Source organism: Strongylocentrotus purpuratus, unplaced genomic scaffold (genome assembly GCF_000002235.5).
Source record: "Strongylocentrotus purpuratus isolate Spur 01 unplaced genomic scaffold, Spur_5.0 spur5_contig_863, whole genome shotgun sequence".
NCBI classification, from domain to species: Eukaryota; Metazoa; Echinodermata; class Echinoidea; order Camarodonta; family Strongylocentrotidae; genus Strongylocentrotus; species Strongylocentrotus purpuratus.
The window spans coordinates 1,112,950-1,137,484 of NW_022145572.1; the positions used below are offsets into that span (position 1 = coordinate 1,112,950).

Here is a 24,535-nt window from a genome sequence, read left to right on the forward strand (position 1 = left end):
CATAAATATTTTATTACAAAAATTAAAAATTAATAATCCAAATCAGGCCATCCAGCTAGTTAATCAAGTAAAATAGATTTTGTGCCTCTGAGGCTCTCCCTAACATACTTTTTTTTTTTTTTTTTTTTACTTTCTTTGACAATGAACAAGAATGTGATGATCCTTTTTATTCATTTTTTATCATTCCTAGTCATACATATAAATTGTTTATTTTTTCTTGATAACAAATATTTACTCTGTATTATGAATCCATACAGTTGTCTACTTAATCAAATAAAATGGATTTGATGCCTCTCCCCTAATATTTGTTTAATTTCATCAATGATTTACAAGAATGTGATACTTCTTTGTCATCTTTTACAAATATTTTTAGTAATACATCTAAAAAAAAAAATTCCTGATGATATTTCTTGTACTAAATTTTCAAACCACCCCCCTTCTCAATTTCCAATTTAATCTTTATTTATGTGTTTAAATTGTTAATTGTTAATGAACATGCCTGTCATCTGATTTCTCCATTTGCAAGACAAGCATTAAACTTCAGTTTGCCTAAAAGTTTAAGAATAACGGCATCATGGTGTGTAGGAACATTGTATTAAGTGCATTGTAAAATGTGTGTGTATTGTTATATTTGTTATTATTTGAAGGGATTCCATTCGCTCTTCTATTTATCATAGCACTTTGATTTGCAAGGTCCAGGGTGCTTAGATTAACAATTGCTGTATATTTCAAGGAAAAGGCCCCTTTTTTTAGGTAGTGTAGTAGAATGATGATTTCCATTAAATCTTGTTCAATTGAAATGCATTGCCATAGGAAATGTTTGGCTCTCAATAGACTGTTGTCACATCTTTTCTTGTGTGTACATCTTCAATTGACACATTCCAATACTTTCTCCGCATATCAGATATGGGCACCAGTCTCAATAAAGTTTTTATTAATTTGTGCTATTTTATTCCAGTCACATGTACTTGTATTTTAAAGACTAATTAACCTGTCATCAAACATTAGGTGGTTGATCGTTTCAGTGAGTAATCGTCACAAAATACTTTCATTAATTTTGAAATATTAGCACAAATTTTATGCTGAGAGAGAAGTAGTTCTTCATAGTAGTTGATAATCAATTGTTCAGTGTCATATAATAGCAATGGATCCACTTTAATTCTTACTTGTTTATAGTTACACCTACCAATAATGAATTGAAAATTGTCTTTCAAAACTGAGCCAATACTGCCTTACTTTGTTGACAATTTTAGTATTAAAAATCTCTAATTACAATCTAAAGATGATTTTTGCTGTATGTTATATTCTTGAAGTTGTTTTTGTTTCTCAATAGCAGTGTTAACTGAATCTCAATAAAACAAGATTTTGTAGCGAGACCGTATCCATTACAAATCAGTTTCATATATACAATTGTCACTGTTTGAAATAAAGAGTAAACATCAAAAGGGCTTACCAACTCACAAGATACTCAATAAATATTTCCATAAATATCTAACATAGAGATACAAGAATAATTAGATCAAATTATGAAAATACAAAATTCTTTCAAAATAGGACTACCTCAAACAATTCAATATCATAATTAATCTGTACATATACATCACACAATATCTATATATTCACATGGTTAATGGACACATTGTTCACTTACATGTATGTACACTCGTACCTCTTCTTCTAGATATCTTGATCCTCCAATAGTTACTGTAGGCTTGTGTTTACTTACAGAAACTTTGAGGCTTTCAAATGATCACTGCATTCTTGCCTTTTCCGTTAACTAGAGAATCATTTATTGAATACTCTTTTACATTACTGGAAACACTATTCATGTATATTTTAGTATTCCTAATGAAGGCTTGCTTCTTCCTTTCATTTTCTCCAACTGTACAACTATACAATGACCAAGGAAGTACATTATATTTCCTCTCTAACACTGTTCTTTTCCTCATTCTGTGCAGTCCAATGTATCTATTCTCCTCATACAGTGTATGTCATGTAGCAGATTTCAACTTCCCTTTGTTTTTGTAAGTTCTCAAAGCCTCTCCTCTTTCTTTGTCTTTCTCCTCTTGTAGCTTGATCAGTTTCTTCATGTTTTCCGTGTTAGTTATCTTTATCATCATCTTGCTCATCCACTTGCTTATCCACTTCTCTCCCTCTCTGTCTCTTCCCATGGTGATGACCTTGAACATTCACTGATGAAATCATGAAGTCAAATATCGTTCATAGCTCTCTATTAAAAGCAACTTTCGAATCTTGATGCTAGAGGCCTCTATGCAAACATACATGTACAAATATTATATACAGGAACCTGTAGATAAGTTTTGTCGAAGATTGAATGAAGTGCCACCCTAAGGCTGTGCTTGATAACCTAGCCTCATGAGTGTTATGTTTATACAAGGAAAACAAAAACAGAAGCCAAAAGACAACTACACATAGGAGATCTTCACTCAACTTACAGTAACAATCTGTTATCAAAACATTTTGTTGAGCAAAAGAAAAAAAAATGCCCTTGCTAGTTTCCAGGTCCCTTTGATAATAATGCTTCCTGCACCTCATTTACAGAGGGATAATACACATAACTTTATAATTTCTATGCATTTAGTTATATACAAAGTACACATTTCTCATTCTTCTTGCACGCATAAGTTCAGCATTTTCAAAGATGTCAAGCAATCATTCGCTGGACTCTTCCTGTTTACCCGATTAACCAATTGAATGTCCCTTTGTCTTCGGCCTTTGAAATACCAGTTTTCTTGAGGCATTCAGTTCGATTCAAAATGAGCATTTCCACCAAGAAATGTCTCAATTCACCCATGCCTTAGTCATCATGCTTTAGTCATCATGCCTCTTTTATGTTCCTGGTTTTCGATTGTCTGTTTCAGAAAGTTTTGCAACCCTTCCAACTTTTCCTTCACTTTCAACTTTCAAATACTTTCCTGATTTCTTCTGAACACCAACCAAAGTCAACAGTAGAAGCATTGCTACATCCAGTGGCTTTGAAAAGCATTTAAAGCTTCCTTTAGTCGCGTCCTAAATTGCATCACTCAAAATATCCTACAGAAAGAATAATCCTGAGCGTCGTTGTTCAAGACTTCTGTGTTTTCCAATACTCTAGCCATACTTCCAGCTGCCCGTAGTTGTTTTCCATCCAACGGATATTGGCCTTTGTGTTGTCAACGGCTTGTAGGAAGTTGCTGACGCCAGATAAGTTATCCAGGTCCTCTTTTTTGCTCGAAATAAATGTCTCCAGCTAGGAAAGATTCCAGAAAAGAAATAAAGTATTAACGATGGAAAAAACAACTACAGAAAATGGAATAGTTTGAGTGAAAAGTTACATGGATTTATAATTGATTCCAAATAGATGGTTATTGGACAAAATTTGAAAATACTGTTATACAAGACGTGTTGATATACGGAATCTGCGTAGCGATAAAGTGCTAGCAAAATTGGTTTTGCAGATTACAGATTTTCACATTTTTTACAAACTAAATTCTAACATTCTTAACTAAGATGAGGTTGAAAGTGAAGTAGGGGCTGATAATAAGATGTAGTGATGAGAGAGCTTCTTTATGAGGAACTGTTGGATTTCAATATATCTCTTTTCCTCATACCTTTACCTCATACCTGTACCTTTGTATCTAATTAGCAATAGATACATACTTTCAAACCTGTCTTAGTGGCCACCTCTGTATAAAGGCCACCTATCTATAGTGGCCATGTATTTTTTCTCCCTTCAGAAAGAAATGTGTTGTAGAACCCAGTGGCGGATCCAGGGGGGGGGGGGGGGGCCCGGGGGGCCCGGCCCCCCCCCTTGAGAAAAAAATCATGTAAAATCACGTGATTTTTACCTTTTTTGGGGGTTAGGCCCCCCCCCTGGCGCTCAAGGGGGGGGGGGGGTGCAAATTGAAATTTTTTTGATCCTCAAAAAAAAAAAAAATGTGCTCACTACCCCCCCCCCCCCCCCCCCCCCCCCCCCCCCCCCCCCCCCACTGAGCGACTTTTTGGCCGGCGCGTTTTTCAAATTTTCGGGAGCAAAAAAAAAAAAAATTGGGCCCCCTCCCCTAAGAAATCCTGGATCCGCGATCCGCGCCTGGTAGAACCTGTCTAGAAAGGCCACTGTCTACAGTAGCCACTTTTTCTGTTTCCCTTGGGTGGTCTTAATAGACAGGTTTGACTGTATATATTCAAGACTAAAATGAAAATACACGTATTTGAACATTCATGAAGAATACTTGCAATATTAATGTGATTAATATCTACATTTCTTTGACTTTTCAGCATATCAAATCCTTTCTTTTATTCTTCGCTTGTTATGCTCTTTGTACTCATAAATAAACTTCCACTGTGAAATGAAACAAGGAACCACATTATTCTTTAAATACAATTCTCACCTCTTCAAGTTGGTATTGGGTATTAAACCATTCAGTCACAGCTGTAATAATGTCGCCCATTAGAAACAAACCAGATCCATATCTAGATGACATAGGAAGAAATTATAAATGTCAAATTAATACAAATGTTTCTGGTAGTAAACTTAAATCTTATCTTAATTATATCTGGGGCATACAACTTTATTATTTTAGCTACATTTACCTTTCCAATGTCTTTTTCTATCATTTGATATCACAATTGATAGAAGGTGTTGGTTAGATTAATTACTTCCCTTATTAGTATTTATAAGAACCTGAAATCCATTACATGTTATTGATTAATTAAAATGCAACAATGATAAAGATGAGCATCATGATAATCATCATTTGGTCTATCATCAGCATCATCCCCATAATCATCGTCAGCAACGATATTGTCATCATCACAATCATCATCATCCTCACAATTAACAGTCATCATCTATATCGTCATGATTCCTCTGTTATCAACGTCATTCGCATCATCAATCATCATCTTCACCACCATCAGAATCATCAGCATCATAATTCCAATCATCATCATCAACATCATCAGCATCATCATTATCACACTCCTCATCTTCAACATCATTGTGAACATTATCATTATTCTCATTATCAACAACATCATCGATCACCAAACAATTATCATCAGCATCATCATCGACATCATAAGCAATATCTTTACCATTAATTATCACCACCGTTATTAGTCTATCCTCATCATAATCACCATCATCACCATCATCACTATTGTCATCATTGCCATCTTCATCATCATCTTCATCATAATCATAATACAATCACCGTTTTCATCATCACACATCTAGTCACAAGAGGAGAGTTTATTTCATTCTCATTAAACGACTGTCGAAATTAATTCTTCTGGGCAAGAATGTAGGCCCACGTACAAGTTTCTAAAGATCGTCCATACCTATCTTTCAACAAATCCCATTGGTCCCTGAAGAAGTTCCATGCCAAGTATCCTCCAATGGGGTTCCCTGACACATACTGGAATACGCTAACCGTATCTGTCAGAGAAAGTTGCTCAGGATCAAGAGTACGGGATAAAAGCCTAGGTGAATAACAGTCAATAAAATGGCATTAAAAGTCATTCTTTAATAATTCATATAGGATTGGTAAAGAGTGGACGTTACAATTTATGTATTTTTCGCGCTACGAAAGATAACCGCGCTCATGTCATGAATATTCACTAGCCAAAGAGCCAATCACAGAACCTGTCTCATGAAAAAGCTTCTGTGTCAGGCGGGTCAGAAAGAAGTGGAACAGTAAATGGAAACACATAATTTCATCAAGGATAAAGGTTTATTGGTAGGATTGTCATTCGCTTTTGGGTTAAGTAAAGTGTTTGGTTCAGGGGTGAAGTTGGGGATTCTATTAGCATAGTTCATGCACGATATTGATAGTGCCAGTGGAGGAATTGTCGCCCAAGCATAAGTGGTAGAACCCACCTGTTGATCAACCATGGTTCCCCTGTGGCCGTGAGCGCCGCCAACCAGTGTTTTGCTTCGCCTGGTGAGCTTTGCTTGTAGGAATCCCAGGTCGATTCCCATACGTCTGCTCCCCCAGAGGCTACCCGTGTGCTGTAGGCAAAGCTCCGGTAATCGGGTGGAATCCTAAAAGGGGGGAACAGGGGTAGATTCAGGATTTATTTAAAAGGTGGAAGGGTGCATAATTTTGCAGGTGCTAATTTACTCAATATATCTCTGACAAGAAAAGAAAGGATTTCACATTTTAAAAGGTTTTTAGGGGTTTAAAACGGAAAGAGAGAAGAAAAAACACAATATGGGGGCACAGGATTTTGTTGTTTACTTTAACGAAAGCTATCAAAGATGAGGTTAAAGGGCACAACTGACACGTGCCTCCATGATGTATAGGGTGGAGATTGATGGATTGAGGGCGGAAGAATGAAATGTTGAGAGAGTTCAAAAGAAGGATTGAATTTCTTCATCGCATGTGAAGAGAATCTTTTGCAATTACAGTGTCAGATCCAGGACGGTTTTCGGGGAAGGATAAAAATAAATATAAAAATATATGTGACAATTACCAAGATAAGCTAAAGAATGGAAAGGAGAGGGGTTATGGCCTTTCATGATATCAACGAAACAATTCAGAAAATGTAGAAGTTGAAATGATCTTAGGATTATGCTGTTTCTTTATCTGACATTCATTGGCACAGCTTACAAATAGTTTAATTCAAATACTGGTATTACTTACGCGTGGCCGTTTGAAAAGTTTTGGAACAATTCTTTCGTTTTTGCAATGCAGCTTTCGTGTCCATATGCGCACATTTGCTGGAGAATCACCACACGTAATAACCTGTTTGGAAGATATATATAAAAACAATACAAACAATGATAGGCAAAATTTTATTATCTTATGGAAATAATATTCAAAATGTGACAGTTATTTTGGAATGTATGTAAACATATTTCTGTTACATTATGTCATTTCTTTCTTGATTTGACTTAATCAATCAATTCCGTCTTTATTGGTCAATTCACTTCCCTCTTTATCATCGTAGGCTCATCATACTTTAAACAAATCTCATCACTCCGAAACGGAACATACCATTAAACAGTTTAATACAATTTCCAGAGACTATTTCCCGCAGTCAACTTCCCAAACCAACAAAATTCATTCCTTTTTGCCCTGAAGCAAACACAAAGGTATCACATAAAATCTATCGAAACTGCGCTGTTTATCTCTGCACCTTAAACTCACTGGTTTTAGTATACTCATTTCGTTCAGACCTGTATTTATAATTTCCTTACTTTTCTTGATGCGGCCCAGTATTGTTCCATCCCACGTAGTCATATACAGTTCTAGCCTGATGCAGAATGTACTCCTGAAATAAACAAGAAAAATGTAAAAGCTTTATTTCAAACAAAATTCTGGCCATCCTAGAAAAAAAAAACTGTGCCATGATTATGGACCTCTGTAATAACTACAGACCTCCTGATTTTGACATGGGGCTTTAAAAATGAAGTAGGATGAATCATGAAGTAGGTCGAAATCTCATCGATAGTAAATTTAAACTAAAAATAACGACACATTGTTTACATTCTAGGCTGCAAGATGAAAATTCATTTCAAAAGTTCGTCTAATGAAGATATGAACATGTCGATTCATTTTAAAGGAATGTGACGTTCCAAGTTACACCCCTCTCTTCAGTTACTTGTTACTTTGAGATCTACCTGAGCATTTTCTATGTCCCAGTGGACATTCCAGAGATGATATGGACAGTTTTGTAAGTATAAGCCCTTGCTATCGTGGCTTGTTCTTAATAAATTTTGCATTGTACGGTTCTCGCTGAAATACAGCCTACAAGTGAAAGCAATTTTTTCCTTAACTTTAGATTTTAAAAAAAAGGAAAGAAAAGAAGATGCAATCATACAACGAATGATAAGAGGCAGTAGTAACATTGGGCTCCTTTTATTTGTGTTGAAAAAAAGAAACTAATCAAATTATCAGTGTGAAATCAAGAAACTAGAAATTCATAAAGATTAACATTAAGACGGAAGAAGAGGAACCCGTTTCCACAAAGCCTTTTTTCAATTACAAATCTGCTGATAACCAATCAGAAGCGAGGATTTCAGTAGCTTATAACAAAAACTGCCATTTGTTACTGATGACAAGTTCTGTGAAACGCCCCCCCCCCCCCCGATCTATATTCGGGCATTGACGAAGATACGAAACTAAAAACAAACCTTGAAGATACCGTACACGGGCGTCGTTCTCAGCATGCGATCGATGTACTCGAATGTGACTATTGCGCCTTTCCAAGGGACGTAGTCGGTCTCGCGCTCCAGGTATCTGGTGAGGTCGAGAGCGATGGAGAGGTTGAGACGACCTTCGGTGGCGAAGCTGAAAACGTCGTCGATCAGTGCGGCGCGACTGGCGGGTGAGATGATCTATGAAGAAGAGAAGATTAAGACAAATAGGACACGTTGGATCCTAGACAGAAATAACCGTCTGGTATGGGTCATTCTTTAATAAAACTGACATTTGTCAACATGCGGTCAGAGGAGCCAGATGTAATCTCAGCGGAACAACCGTCGATATCAGAAACTGAAGCTTCCGGTCTAGTTTGATCCATACCATGGTAACAATTTGCCTTCCTCATTTCTCTTTGATCCTACGAATGAAAATAGCAAAATACTATTTTAGTTGAAAGAGAACTTTCCCAACGTTTGAAAATGTTATTGTTAAAGATCTATATTTTTTCTCTTGTGAAATGTCGGTTAACTGCTGTAATTTCTATAAAATCATGAAATGAGAATGAACGATAGTAAAATAATACCGTTCCCCCAGATTAACGTTCACACCTAACACTAACAGAGACATAGGACCTACTAGGACTGGGAAATAGGATACAAATAAACGTTTAAAATCACTTACTGTGTGGTCTTCCATAAGTTGTCGGGATAGAAGGCGCCAGTTGTGGGTGTTGTAATTGGTCCGATAGAAACCGGTCCTGTTGACATTCACCAGTATCCACTGGTCGTTTTGGACATTTGGGATTGCAAACGCTCCTTGAATAATGGTAAGGACAATTTGAAGAGATAATATTTTACTGTTAGGAGATTCAATAGTTGACTTTTAATCAGATATATCTCAAGAACGACTGTTCGCATCCCGTCCCATCATAATCTGTAGCGAAACGGGGATATGGCAACAAGCTTTTTCAAGTGTTTACATATGAAGTTGAGGTGCAATATCAGTCAATGAACTTTCTATTCTCTCGACATTTCTATTGCTAGACAGTTAAAGCTTACAACCGAACGAACAAATACTAGGCCTACAGTGAGCAGAGTACAATCATCACGACAATTGAGCATATAAATGGTGTTAATCGTTTCATCTCCAACAATAAAGTGTGTCATTAACTAAGAAGAAGATTAAATTGATGTAAATCAAGAGAAAGCTACATTATTATCTAAACATTATCATTATGTTTTTTTTACTTTTTTTATCAGCTAGAGCACTTAGCAATACTATATCAACAAAATAATCGAATTGACAAGTAAATCAAAAAACCCTTTCACAAAATTTAAGTCAGAAAGACTTGATATAATTCGAAACTGTATTTGATTTAAGTACGGTGCCAGGAGTGTGATAAGTGGAATGAAATACCAACCTGATCTAGTGTTTAGCCAGTACGTGTATGGTGAAACGATATCATTACTAGCAGCAGATGAAAACGTCACTGGAATAGGCCAAATATATCTAAAAAAACCAACATAAGTTACATGAGGTATCTATTTTATTGTTACCTCACTCGATTTTATGTAAATATCATCAGCATCGTAAGCAAAGTTCAAAGGTTTGGTGTGATTTATTATGACCCATTCATATCCTCCGTCAAACTTTTCCATTGCCGAAATAATAAATGTAGTTTGATAGCTTGCCTAGTACATTTTGATAAATATATTCCATTTTCATCCCAAGAGAGAAAGTCAATCTATACGCATTTTAGAAACAGAAATAGAAACGGACACAGACCCCCCAACAAATGTTGGGGCAAAAGACGCCAGTCCCGACCCCCGGGAAGTTTATACCCGAACAACTATTTTATGTAAATATGTGGTGAAAACAACGATGTGTGGAAACTGTAATTGTAAATAATAGCTACTACTGCTGTTAATTAAACCTACTACAGCTTCGAATAGGCCGAGTTTATGTAAGGTCATCCGCCATACTAAAGTATCGGTACAACTTCAACATAATGAAACACTTGATAGCAGTTTTTATTGAGTACACGTTTGGACTAAATAACCATTCATAACAACAGCCTTACTTGTACTGGGATTCATCCACTTCTGCCTTGCCCTTGTCCAACAGGAAGTGCTCCTGATGAAGACACACCATGTCTTGCCCACAGTCACGTGACACGGTCACTACGGGATAGCCCATCTGACCTAACCATGGGGCCATCAGATCGCTGATGTCCCGGTACTGTCCGTGAGCCTTAGTCACCTGGATAATGACGAAGGTACATTTTAAGCTTTACCGTATAAGGTTTTTTAAGCTTCTATCGTGATATATTCACTCTTTGTAGAAGGGCTGGTGTAACCCATGCTTGGCTGTCATCGGTGCTTGATTGAGTACTGCGCACTCACTGAAAAGATCCCATAATGCTGGGAGCTATTTTTTAAAAGTGATTTCGTGTGGATGCGTTGCCTCAAAGAATGGTGCCACCATTTTTGTTTATCGTTAAAGAATTTGGAATCCAACTTCTTCCCCTTAAGTGATTAACTTACGCCTTTCGAATCACTCTTAGGTCCTAAACACGTGACTGCTCCAAGTTCTCTAAATTAACCCTACCCCTTAATATTACCAAGAAAATAAAAATAAATGAAGGGTCGAAATGTAAAACACCCCTATTTATACCATTCTAAGGACAGAGGGAACCCCGTATTAAAACCTTCCTTTCTACGGTATTTGGAGGAGGTTTGGTAAAGGTCTTAAAATCATGTACATTTTTTTTGTTGGATGAATGACATGCAAAGAACAAACTGTCGAGTCGGATGATGCGGAAAGAAGTGCAATTATCTTTTTATGATATCTTTCCCCTCTCTGTATTTCCACGTAGCCCCCTGTAAGCTACGCCGTTGTCAAATATTGTTAAGTTTTATCGTTAGTTTATACAGTTGCGTATTTATGCCTAAATTTCCTCCTTTATACATTCATTTCGGGATTGAGTTGGAATTGCCAATATTCGCTGAATTGATTTTCGAGTATCTATCGCACAGATCTTTGCCTGCAACAACTAGGGACCTTATAAGATGCATTAGGAAAATTCCCTTACCGACTGCCCTGCGAATATTTAAATTTGGCGGCTTTATAAAGACGAAATGGATGTCGAGCAGACTTTCTCTTTCTTTCATTCTCTCACTCTCTCACTTCTCCTTCAACCTTTATTCTATCTTAACTTGAAAAGTTTTGAATTATCTGCTATTGTCAATAAAGCAGAGACAAGATCTTGAATATATTACGTTAATAATTCTTAACTTTCCTACAGACATTGATTTTAGTGATAATATCTTTTCAATTGTCGTTGATACGGCTCACTTCTTCTCAGAGCCTGTGTATTTGCAAACTTTTTATCAGGCTGTATGTGGATAAAAGGAAGGGGGATCCACAGGACATTAATACTTACCGATGTAATCGCTCGCCAAATATCCCATGCATCTGCGTTGCCATACTGTTTGTTGCGAAGAAATACCTAGAAGTTAAGACGGAAAAGTTTTAATTCATGATCATAATAACGAGAAGGGAAGGAATAAATGATATCATTAGATTTATTAGATCCGTAGCTAATTTAAAGCCGTCGAATTTCACTTTGAAATAACCCTTTTAACTTAAAACAAACGAGGTCAGGGTTTTTCTTCTTATATTCAACGATTAAAAACAATTATCAATATTTCAACTACGGGATGTGAGGAAAATTAAATTTGAATGCTTTATTGTTTCATATTTTGTCAGTTTATCCTCTTCTCGTTCTAGCTTGCAACGGATTGACAACCATGAATGCAGTCAAACGCTTTCGAAAAGTAGTTTCAAATTTACTACTACCCATAAACTGATATAGGTACTGGTGAAATAATGAGATTTAAAAAGAGTAAAAGGGTAGTTCAACTTACCTCTAAGCCCTCCTTAAAGGTTTCGTATCTAATGCTGTGTTCAAGCATACGGAGAATAGCAGGGCTCTGAAATGAATATAGATTATTTCGTAATAATTCTACGTTTAAGAACATTGTAGTCTTCCACACGATGATGTTTTCCTTGTTGAGTATCTGTCTTTTTAAAATATCATAGTGGGTAACTGTCTCTTCATGACTGTGATATACTGATTCTGTGATGATTGATTGATTGTAGCTGATGATTCGGTACTTACACTATGAATATGGCGGACAAAGAAAGAGGACAAAATATACAGTTCCTCAGGTAGACAAAGGAACATCCCTTCACTGCTATTATGTAAAAATGTGTAGAACAGGTGTCACATGCATATTCACCTCTTAACACATTTTAACATAATAGCAGTACAAGGATGTTCCTTTATCTACCTGAGGAACTGTATATTTTGTCCTCGTTCTTTGTCCGTCATATTCATAGTGTTAGCTATCGAGTTTGAATGTAAGATGTCAACTTGGACCAAAATCAGACAAATAGATTATAAGGTGGCGAAAGGGATTCCGGTACAGTCTGGACTCAGACTCAGACTTTGAAGGTATTGACTTGGAGTCGGACTCAGACTTAAGAGGTATTTTTTTCGTATCCAGACACCTACCCCTTGGACATTCAACCCCTGGATAACCTCCCCTAGGACAACTACCCTCTAAGACGACTACCTCCGGACAACTACCCCAGTAAACTACCCCCTAGGACAACTACCCCCGGAAAACTACCCCCGGACAACTACCCCAGACAATTACCCCCGGACAACTACCACCCGGACAACTGCCCCTAGGATAGTTGTCCCGGGTGGTAATTGTCCTAGAGGGTGGTTGCCCTAGGGGGTAGTTGTCCTAAGGGGGAGTTGATTGGGGGTGGTTATCTGGGGGTAGATGTCCGGGGGGGGGGGGTAGGTGTCCTAGAACCATTTTCTTTTACTTGAATTCGGATTCAGTCTTAAGAGGTAGTGTCTTGGACGCAGTCTTGGCCGTGGACGTTCTGGACTCGACTACAACATTGCTTTGTACACATACCTTCTGGTAACTGATCATGTCAAAGTTGTCCATGATGTCACCCACCCTGGTGACCGGCTGCTGGATAGGGTGTGACGTCACTAAGGAATCCAGCTTCATTACCATCTGTAATTCCTTTACCACGAACTGCTCATCCCACTGTACGAACATGATACAAAGAAGATTGTTTATTTATAAACAGATTTTGATTTTTGTTAAATAAAAAAACGACATGACCGTGTTTTTAATTATTTAAATTTTAATCCACTTTGATAGGCAATAGTATTCTTAATGCTAAATATATTACTCATTGCGGATGTAGTATCGAAAATAATATCGCTAGTGATATTCGTTTGTCTCGCAATGTGGTCAATAAGGAATCTAAAAGATCACGACGTTTCGTGCGCTATCTGCAACACTTCGTCAGGTGATAAAAACTAATGTAAGCAAGGTCTTGTTTTGAAACTTTGAAACGATATTTTATGCTAAATACTCTATTCTGAAATTTGTACAGACTTCTTTAACGGAAGTTTTATCAAAATCAAATGAAAAATTAGAACTTTATGGACATTTTCCTTGATGTTCCAATGAGTTATTACACCAATGGTGATTTTGCACATATTCCATGAGGATTCAAGCCGTATTAAGGGTTAACACGATCCAGGGAAACGTTAATGGTTAGGTATTAATAAAAAATTGGAAGAAAAGGGAAATTTCCCAACTTACCATGGCCCAGTCTGGGAAGAGGTGTTCGAGGGCAATCTTTCCCATGACTGTAGCGAAGCATTCCTTCAGCCAGAGCTCGTCCCAGTACACCTGCGTTACCAGGTTGCTATACCACTGTCAAAAGCACCACACAAAAAAGAAGGAATATTTACTTAAAGCCCCACTGCACTACTTATGCTACTTGCGCCCTCTATAATAACAAACAATGCCTAATCGGTGGCCATTGGTCCCCCATGATCCTCTTTTTCTTCTGTTTTATATTGAGAGCTTATTTGATGAGATAACTACATGTCAGTGACCATGCAGGGAGGTCTAATCCCTCCTGGCCAAACTTGTGCGATGGGGCTTTAAAAATACTACTTTCTACATGTTCATTATCTCTTATAGACAATTTTTTGTTTGCTTGTTTTACCTGACTGCTAAGAAAGCATGCGTACGCTCGTAAGTAAGCAACCAGGGGACCGACGGCTTTAAGCTATCTTCCAGGGACTCGGTCAATGAGGATTAATGCCTTGAAAAAGTTAACTAGCGCATCGACTTGGTTACGCATCCGGGACCTTCCGGTTACGACACCACTATTCTACTACTGAGCCATCGCACCTCCCAAATTTGATAGGCTATATGATAACAACAGTTCTGAAAAAGTTCATATACCAGCTGCTCGTTCTCAGACGTTCGATTGTTGTTCAGTATTAAAAAAGAAAACCCTGAAAGATTAGGCAGCGTCATAAACGTGACTGCCTAAGGAACCCTGAAATGTTTTTTGATAGAAAATGTGTTCCATGTGTGTATTGAATAGGCCCTACTTATTGTGGGCTTTTTAAAATTAAAAATACTTACATTTTGAATAAAACTAAATCAGCAATTCGAGACAAAATCAGCGGATCAATCAATTATCATACGAGTCACGGACAGATCTAGTATTGTCAAAAATGGTAAGAACGCCCCCCTCAAAAACATCACAGGAGAGTGAATTTGCAATATTCCTCCAGCCCCCAGCTTTGCTGTTAAAATGTTACTTTAAATGGAGAGGGGAAGGAGGGGAAGGAGGGGAAGGGATGACCTCTTTAGGCAACCTCTGATGCTATCTATTTCCCTGTAGGAAATAAGCCCGTGTCTCAAACACTGTGTTACTGGTGTTTAAACTGTCTAGGCCAATTACCCCGTGGGCAATCACCCCCCTTACTTACCCCACCGGAAAACTACACCGAAGGACAGAATACCCCGGAAAAAATTAGCCCCCGGAGATATCCCCCCCGTGGATAATTACCCCCCCCCCCCCCCGACAAAACTTTTTTTTTTTACACACCAACCTTTATCAGGCTGGACTTCCCCTTTTACGAAAAGCGAGGGGGGGGGGGGGAGAATTGTCCTCGGGTGTGGTGGTCCTTTGTTGTCCTGTGGGGCGGGGGGGGGTGGGTAATGTCCTATGGAGTATTTTCAGGGGTGGGGGAATTGTCCTCGGGGAGGGAGGAGGTAATTGTCCTCGAGGGTAGTTTTCCGGGGCGGTAATGGTACTCGGGGTACAATTTTCTGGGGGGTTATTGTCCTCGGGGTAGGGGGGGGGGGTGGATAGTTTTCCAGGAAATAATTTTCCAGGGATGATTGCTTAGGGGGTTATTTGTCCTGATGCGTGTTTAAACAAATTTCACACCGATTTCCTACAAATTTTACCCTGTGTAACACTGCTCATTCCGGTGGGATTCACAAAACACAACTACCACACACAAAAACACACCACAGATAAACCACTGTAGAGGAAATGCCAATCAATACATCATTAGATTTATCGATCACTACATGGCTTCTTCATAATTATCATGTAGCCACAGTTTTACTAGCTGCTGCCTAGCAGAGGGGATGCATAGCTTTTCTGTGCGTGAAATTTGTAATTTTTGAACATGGTATGAAACATCGATTAGCATTCTACGTAACCGGAATCGGTACGAAATATTAATAACAGAGACTCCGTACTGAAATTCACTTCCTATATATCGAGAACATGAACCACTCTTGGTTTGTTCACTGCATGGTTTATATTTGCGGCTCGCAAAAGAGTTTCAATAATCAACTTTTAGTCTTTACGTCTACACATCCATCCATTTCCAGCCTAACCGCTCACGATGGCGGTCTCCTGTGTTCTGAAATGTATCTCTTTAGTTCAATGAAAAATATACAAATATCCTTTATAGTTGTTTGTATGCTTTTTATTATGGTTATTGTATAATATTATTAGACATGATTTGCTATGTATGTAATACTTATGTAAAAATGTATAACCTTGTATTTGTTATTTGAACGCAGAAATAAAACTAATCAAACAAAAAAACAAACATCACGTTATCTGCCGATCAACGTCAGTTTTCCTCACGGATTACATAAGGTCCACATCGTTTCCCCACCGAGAGAGTTCAAGAAATTAGCAGAGCTCATGCATCCTACCTGATGACCGAGTTCATGGGCGATTATGAAAGTGTTCTCCTGAAGGGTTTCTGTTGGTGTCTCTCTTTCGTCATAGAGCATGTATTCTTCGCGGTAGGTCACGAGACCCCAGTTCTCCATGCCGGCAACCGCAAGCTGAGGCAAGGCTACCATATCTGAAAGAAAAACCCATATTTTGCACTGAGGAATTAGAGATATACATGTATTAGACCGTGTGGAAGATTAACCTTGTGCTGTACAAGTTATCCAATAATTTCCACCGTTGATGCTGCTATTACAGCGGCTACTACTATACTACTACTACTACTACTACTATTACTACTGCTAATACTACTACTGCTTAATAGGCTTAGTAACAGACTCAAAAAAAGATACTTTGAGTTCGAATTGTCGATCATTAAATTTTGTATATATATATATTTTTTTTAATATATGATCACCATCACCATCACCAGGAAAGCAAACTGTTCTATATATTACACGGGGAACTTTTGATAGAGTACACTTAAAATAAGAAACATTTGATAATATATTTGAATATATATGTAATTGGAAGGAAGATTTAGTTCTTGAGAAAATAAAGGGTTTACCTAGCCGATTTCACAGGGTTGTGAAAGAAAACATTCTATTCATCGGAAAGCAGAAAAGTAGAGAGCATTTCTACCGTTCAAAGACTCTGATAGTTGCCTCAAAGGTAAATTATTCTTCTATTGACTCTCAACAGAAGTAAGAGGTGTGAGATCTAAACTGATCTACCTACAGTGACCCATACACAATGTTTGTTTGATCAGATATATCATTTTCCTATTTGAACATATTGTGATAGTCTATAAAGGAGCTCTATCGGTGGTGTAGAATCTTGCGTATTACATACCTAATTTGGGCAATGGATAATCGAAGCCGCTGAAATCTTCTAGAATGTTGAAAAGCCTGACTCCAATGTCAAGCGCGAAATACGCCTGGTCAATTACGTCTTCTCTTGCCCAAACTCGGAACTTCAACCGTAAACATATAGAAAGGGGAAAGAAAAGTGAAATTACATATACCACAATAGTCTATTGTCTTTCGTTAGATGATAGAAGGGATCTTGGCAGAACAACGAGAAAACGAAAGAAGAGAGCAAGAGAAGGAAAGAAGAATTGTCTGGTAAAAAGTCACAACCACTCCTCCTGGATGACGTAATTCCAAAGTCTGCACATGGATAGGGCTGAAAAATGCAAAATCTTTAGCATGTTCAGCAAGCAAATTGTACATTGCTTTCGAGTTATCTTCTTCTCTTAGCTTGTATAGTGTAATGAAAAAAAGATTATCCAGGAGTAAGCCTGCTTTTAAATGTATAGCCCTGGTGTTATTTCAGGTCACATTTCCCAACATACAACAAAAAACATATCAAAATAAACAATACCTCAACTCCATCTCTGACCACTCTCGTCTTGCTGTGGAATTTGCAGACGACGAACGCAACAAGGTAGGTCGACATCACTGGCGTGGTCCTGAACGAGGTCGTCTCCCACACCTCGCCGTCGGGCGTCCTCGCCGGAATCGTCTGCTGGTCGACGACGTCCATGTTGGAGAAGGCGCTGTAGCCGACGGGATGGATGATACTGATGGAGAAGTTAGCTTTGAAGGCGGGCTCGTCGAAGCATGGGTAAACGCGTCGAGCGTGGATAGGCGAGAGGAACGATGCAACATAGTGTCTATAAACAAAAATAAATAAATAATTTTCGTCAAACTTACTTTATCAGAAGTCTCTAAGGTTAGGGTTAGAGTTGCGATTCGGCTGTATGTCTAGGATAAGGGTTAGGTAGCCTATTTAGTGACTGGTCCAGGATTAAAGTTGGGAATTTGCTTAGTGTAATATATTCTATGGAAGAATTGCCGCTGGAGCATGTTTCACAGAACTGAGGTTAATCAAAGTATTGGATATTATCGTACGATACGATTATGTGCTATCTCTTTTCACCACTAATTGTCAGTGTTCTGAATTAGGCATTCGAGGTCACCAGCGGAATTCGAGTGTGATATTTTTGTTGTGATACGATTGATACCTAAGGAAATAGAAGCCTATGAACTGAATATCAATCATACCAACTGTTCGAAAATTCGTTTCAATATACATGTTTGTACATGATATATATATAGTGTCTTTCTTGAGGCTGTTGATCCCACTCATTCTCAAGGCCATCGAGTAAAAAAAGATTAACATGAACAGTGACATGGTTGCTATCTGTCGTTACTTTTCATAAGTGGTTAAGGATTTTCTTCATCTTCTTTCACCGTGCCCATTACTGATTGCCTCGTGGGCATCGTCAGCGTGGTCATTAGCGACACACACCCCTTATATTACGTACCCTTCGGTTCCAATACTTTTCCCTGTCGCCGGGAAGCAAGAACCTCGTAATTACACGAGCTATCAAAGTCCCTGGGAATCAAAATAGCTCCTTGGATGGTAAAGGGGTCACAACATACTTATATTTAAGTACATACCGTCGGAGATCATGGTGTATAAAAGAGATTCAGTCTGGTGGGGGGGGGGGGGGGGGCGGAGCTTGCTATTTTTAAATTGCTCATTCGATATGATATGATGTCAATATATCAGTAAGTTTTGGTGCGTGTGTGTGTGTGTGTGTACCCGTGTGAAAGCGCATCTGCGGGTGGGGGGTCATGTCTATATTTTCATACAGGTTTTTTTTTTACTTTACATTTTTGTAATATCTTTTGAGACATGAATGAAACATAGACAGTTCCTCCTAAAATAAAGTTATTTTAATAAATCTCGATTACAAAAATAAAAACAATCATTGCACACAAGTCATGAAGCTCATTTAAAAATAAACTATTTACAGGATTATGTAAACGAATGCAAAGCGCAGATGAAAGTCGAATTCGCATGATAGATTTCAATAACTCGTTATCTTGGAATTCCCCTAGGGATGAACGGGGCAATTCCTTATCAAAAGGAATTCCCTCCGGCATTTTTTGAGATATCTGCATATCAACTATTTCAGGAGTAAATCCCTGATTTTATCTATTATTTCATTTTTGTCATTTCATGTTTTTTATTCGCTTAAAATTAAAATGCAAGTATAAATGAAAATCATGGCTACCAAATTGAGGTAAACATGATAAAAACAAAATTCAATACATTAATATTAGGCATATTTCATGGATGATGTTTTATCTTAAATTAAACATTAAAAGTTCTCTGTAAAGAAGAAATTAAGACATCAAAATAAAGAAACACTAATAAAAACAATGGAAAAACATTGTACCTTTCAGAAGAAGACAGATCCGACGGGTCTATCAAATTTAAGAGCTTTCAAAAATAATTTAATATATTAATTATCACTGCAAACATATTTAAACTCGTAGTACCTCAAACCACATCACCTAAATTATGACTTTATCCGTATTGCCTTTAACAAAACCACCATGACAAGTATATATATCGCGGCTCCCGTAGTGATTAACGCACTCTTCTCCCGAAAGACCCCGGAGGGTTTAACTATTTGTCCGGTGTGACTGAATTGAACACTTTCACTCCTTTCTCCTCGTGCTAACGAGAGTTTGTACTATTTATTTCCCAAATGACAAACCGTGTCGACGCTTCGAGCAGGTATTGACACTGTGTCCTCATTGATTTTTACCTCACTTTGCAATTCTCCACTGAGCGGTGCAGAATAAATATGGAAAGACAGAAATGCATGACAAAACAAATGTAGACATTTCAGTCTGGTCAGTAAAATGGAGGGATACAGATGAAATATTTTATTTTTAATGGACAGTTTCCTTCCACTTATAAATCATTTATATTGAACCAATAAAATGAAACAAATATGAATAAATTCACATTTAAATCTATGTATATAGCGGAACAAGCGATCTGATTCGGACTACTTGAAAATGAGAGAAGTCGAATATTATTCCTGATGAAGCCCGATTGGCCGCTCTCCGAACAGTTATTACACTCACGGAATCATTCATTTATTTAGAACCCCTCCCCCTCTCCCTCATCCTTCGATGACGCAAGTTAAAACAAATCCTTCCGTTTCCTTCAATTTGCAAGAAGTAATGGTTAACAATACAGGGACTAAATCATTTATATGAAAACAATAAAATGAAACAAAATATATAAATTCACATTTAAATCTATGTATATAGCGGAACAAGCGATCTGATTCGCCTACTTGAAAGTGAGAGAAGTCGAATATTATTCCTGATGAAGCACGATTGGCCGCTCTTCGAACAGTTATTACACTCACGGAATCATTCATTTATTTAGAACCCCTCCCCCTCTCCCTCATCCTTCGATGACGCAAGTAAAAACAAATCCTTCCGTTTCCTTCAATTTGCAAGAGGTAATGGTTAACAATACAGGGACTTTGCCATGATTTGAAATAAGACAAATCTTTACACTGCCTCATAACCAAGATATTACTCTAAAATATTGGATCTCAAAATCTGATGCTCGTTAATTCTTATGTAGGGCGTGCAATGACCTCTACCCCAACACCCAAACATTTCATCTTAACCGAGGCTATGCAATACCAGTATGTTGTATTATACTGCGTAGTACCATCATATGGCATCTGTGGCGACGACAAGCCCAGAAAGAGAAATGAAACAACTTCTCCTCGCCATCAGAATTGTCAAATTACAACTCAATGCGCTCCATTGCTTTGGCATAATCGCTCTGAAGAACATAATTACCAAAAGGTTAACTCGCATATACTCGTCAAATTTACCCTTCATTAGAGCAATCGGAATAGCACTGATAACTGCTCTCACAAGGACGCTCTGATTGAGTTAACATGTAATAACAGTCTATTAGCTCCATACTGCACCAACGCCACGTAGCTATAGTCTGGTATACACACTTTTATCACTCACGCACATAACACGCGCACACATGCCTTCATTTTCTATATAGCTCTTGACGTTAACAAGGAAGTCAACGTTCTTTCTAGATGACTGTCCTTTTTTGATGGATAATTACTTCATAAGGAGGTCAGTGTCGCTTAAAATGTAGTCATATTTCTACTAGCTTAGGGTTGCTGACAGCATGTATTTCTATCTATCCAATCTGTTCTTGCACACTTCATTTTTATCTGTTTAACACTACATCTTGCCACCAATGAAGAGTTTGGTTCCAGAAACATGCTACATACATATAAACGGCGCCATGCATGTAGACTGACAGCCCATCTTATGAAAAAATGAGAAAGCGTAAAACAAGTTAAAACAAATGTATTAATAGGTGAATGTAAGTTATGATTAAAATGTTTCACCAGCTAGAAAAGAAGGACGTCTTCTCGATCGGTCTTCTTAGAAGCATTTTTATAAAAATATGACAAAATCAAACGAAACCATAAAAAAGAGGAGAAACCGGGAATTCACCCAAAAAAAGGTTACGCAAAAGCAAACCAAAACAAAATCAACCGGTACTTCTTTTCGTTCTTACTCCTGAAATTCTTCCGACAACGACCAATTGTTGCCGACACATTTTTTATCAATTTTCTGTAACCTCCATTATGCCATTAAAAAGACAAATTATTTTATGGACGAGAAACAAAAAAAAGTTGAAAGAAGTTGACGTAAAATAGGAGATATATCAATGATAGGATTTTGGAGGAAATGTAGCAGATGATGGATGAGACTGGTGGCTGATTGGTATTTCTAGCTAAACGTGCCCTCAAGCATCGATCCAGTTTCAGGTACAATCCCATGGCGGAATGAAAAGAGGAACAGAAAAGAATAAGACGGAAGCACAACGTCCGCGCCTAGTGACTATGAAGTTCAATTCAAATTGGGTACGTTTAATCGGGTAGAAATCCTTCAAAAGTATACCCAATTCATCTACGTGTAATTACAATATTTTTAAAAGCAACTAAAAAAGCATTAAAAAAGGTCGTACCAAACAGGAGACTTGACGTAATTCGAGGTTAATCGCAAATGGGTTTTCTTCTTCTTTCAATACCACCAAAAAAGAGCACAGGATATGGAAAGAGACAATTTTGTAACTATCCTTTTGACTTAACCAAGAGTAGAAGAAAAACAAGCCTAACAATGAGGGAACAAAATAATCATGTCACAAAAATCACCTGAAAAATTTATCAGAACACGGTCATGAAAAAGGAATAGTTTGTTTTATTTTCCTGGATTGCATCTGTGGAACCTTCGAGAGTCATTCCGTTTAAAAATACAGCCCGTTAGAGGATAGAAAGGTGATTCCTATATAATTATGCATTTTCTGTAAAGAAACATGATCACAATATAATAATTTCAATATGACATTTATCTTCATTTTTCTCATGACATAGGTATTATTTAACTTTTAAAAATGTTTACTTTGTAACGGTCTCTTCCGCTATAAAAAGCAAAAGATCTTTATTTTTTATCAGTCTGTATACCTCAATTACACCATCACATAAACCAAATGGTTGATTATCGGTCTGGAGTTGGTCTTCTCGTTGTGACTGCATGGGGTTAAATTAACCATGTGATTCTCACAAAATCTGTCAATGTAAACTTCGTTCTCGACAAATTTTCTCAGTCAGTGTTTCCTTTCATGTACAATGTAACTAAATCGTGAACATGCCCTTGTGAAACCCTAAATATAGTTAATTTTTTCCTCACAAAAAGTACCAAACTCAATCCTCGTCTATTCCATTTCTGGAAGACTTCAGTATGATCACACGTGAACAAGATTCTAGTTACATGTATACATTACATGTTTGGTTCAAGTTTCTTGACCTAAGGACATGTCCAGCTATCTGTTCACTATGATGGCAACGGAAGTCATTCATCATTCAATTGGAAACAAAAAAGGAATCGAATTTCATATAATAAATGCCCTATTGCTATCAATTCATCATTCATTTTCTACATTGATCAATAGGTTAAACTGAAGTATAATTATATTTAGTTGGTAATGCACAGCAATTTTCATATTATAATTATGATGACAATTGCATGATTAACTTCATCCCATGCACTAACTTTTCCAGGCCATGACCTGTGTGGAAAGTATAGTCACTCATTTTTTTTTATATTTCTTTTTAGGGACCCCCTTTGTAGGTAAATGAAACGAAGAAGATTTCGTACTCAAAATTTGAATCCCAGTTTGACCCTGTTATAAGCACTTCTTTCAAGTACTCATACGTTATATGTGCAGCGCATTTCATGGTCTAATGTAGAAAGATATGAACAAAAGTTACAGAATTTATTTAATAAACCGTATCGTTCCTCTTCGTTCCACACTCTTTAAGCATACATTTATCAATACATAAAATAAGAAAACAATGCGGAAAAATGTGGAAGAAATAACTGTTGAACTGTTGAACAACGGGCAAAATCAGTTCCTTGCACCTCAAAGTTCACGATGACCTGTAAACTGCTGGTAATGCTGAATGGTAAAAGTTCAAGTTCACTCAACAGGAAGGCGTAAAACATTTTGTTGTCCTTGATGCAATTTGTGAAAGTCATTGGGGGTCATGTCCGTAACACGCACAGTTTCACCTGTGATGTTAAATTGTACACAATAGATGGTGGGGTTTAAATCCCCGGTCACACAGACGAGTCTGTTAAAAATCGACATGGCAGTCGATCTGACCGACGAGTCTGTTTAGAATCGACATTGCAGTCGATCTGACCGAGAAGTCTGTTTAGAATCGACATTGCAGTCAATATGACCAACGGGTCTGTTTGGAATCGACATGGCAGTCTGACTGACGAGTCTGTTTAGAATCGACATGGCAATCTGACTGACGAGTCTGTTTAGAATCGACATGGAAGTCTGACTGAAGAGTCTGTTTAGAATCGACATGGCAATCTGACTGACGAGTCTGTTTAGAATCGACATGGCAATCTGACTGACGAGTCTGTTTAGAATCGACATGGAAGTCTGACTGACGAGTCTGTTAAGAATCGACATGGCAATCTGACTGACGAGTCTGTTTAGAATCGACATGGAAGTCTGACTGACGTATTACAATAGTTCATGAGTGTAATACTTAAATCATACACACGATACTATCGCTGGACCGTCGATAGTGCGAATGTAAAGTTTAATTAAGCCCAATAAATTGAAGATAAACCATTTAAATCGATAGTCGGTTTGGCGTTGTGACTGAGGTATTGGAAGAGTGGGTGTGTAAAACCTAATTCAAACCGACGAGACCGACACCTGACCGACGAAAGACCGACCAACAAAAGAACATGACTCTGAATAGCCAGAATCAGTGT

The 24,535-nt window shown here is 37.6% G+C and overlaps 1 protein-coding gene across 1 annotated transcript; it reads right to left on the reverse strand.

Annotated features, from left to right (window-relative positions):
* Window positions 1-1,879: 1,879 nt before the first annotated feature.
* LOC588093 (thyrotropin-releasing hormone-degrading ectoenzyme) lies at window positions 1,880-24,260 on the reverse strand. The gene is made up of 18 exons (XM_030972477.1): window positions 23,944-24,260; window positions 17,697-17,988; window positions 17,166-17,286; window positions 16,292-16,446; window positions 13,850-13,963; window positions 13,145-13,282; window positions 12,077-12,142; window positions 11,498-11,658; window positions 10,231-10,437; window positions 9,571-9,659; window positions 8,832-8,965; window positions 8,141-8,344; window positions 7,205-7,278; window positions 6,648-6,749; window positions 5,882-6,046; window positions 5,344-5,484; window positions 4,392-4,473; window positions 1,880-3,250 (listed from the first exon to the last, which is right to left on the reverse strand). The coding sequence occupies exons 1-18, from the start codon at window positions 24,258-24,260 to the stop codon at window positions 3,086-3,088; spliced, it is 2,727 nt and encodes a 908-aa protein (XP_030828337.1). The 3' UTR covers window positions 1,880-3,085.
* Between the last annotated feature and the right edge of the window lie 275 nt (window positions 24,261-24,535).

What these genes read in the sequence shown, in the direction of transcription:
- LOC588093 (XM_030972477.1), bottom strand. Translation starts at nt 24,260, where the DNA reads ATGTCGATTCTAAACAGACTCGTCAGTCAGATTGCCATGTCGATTCTT. An exon ending in GTGGATGAATCCCAGTACAA is followed by an intron (nt 9,660 to 10,230) that starts GTAAGGCTGTTG and finishes TGGTTTTTTTAG; the next exon opens with ATATATTTGGCCTATTCCAG. An exon ending in TGGGATTTGTTGAAAGATAG is followed by an intron (nt 4,474 to 5,343) that starts GTATGGACGATC and finishes TATGTCATCTAG; the next exon opens with ATATGGATCTGGTTTGTTTC.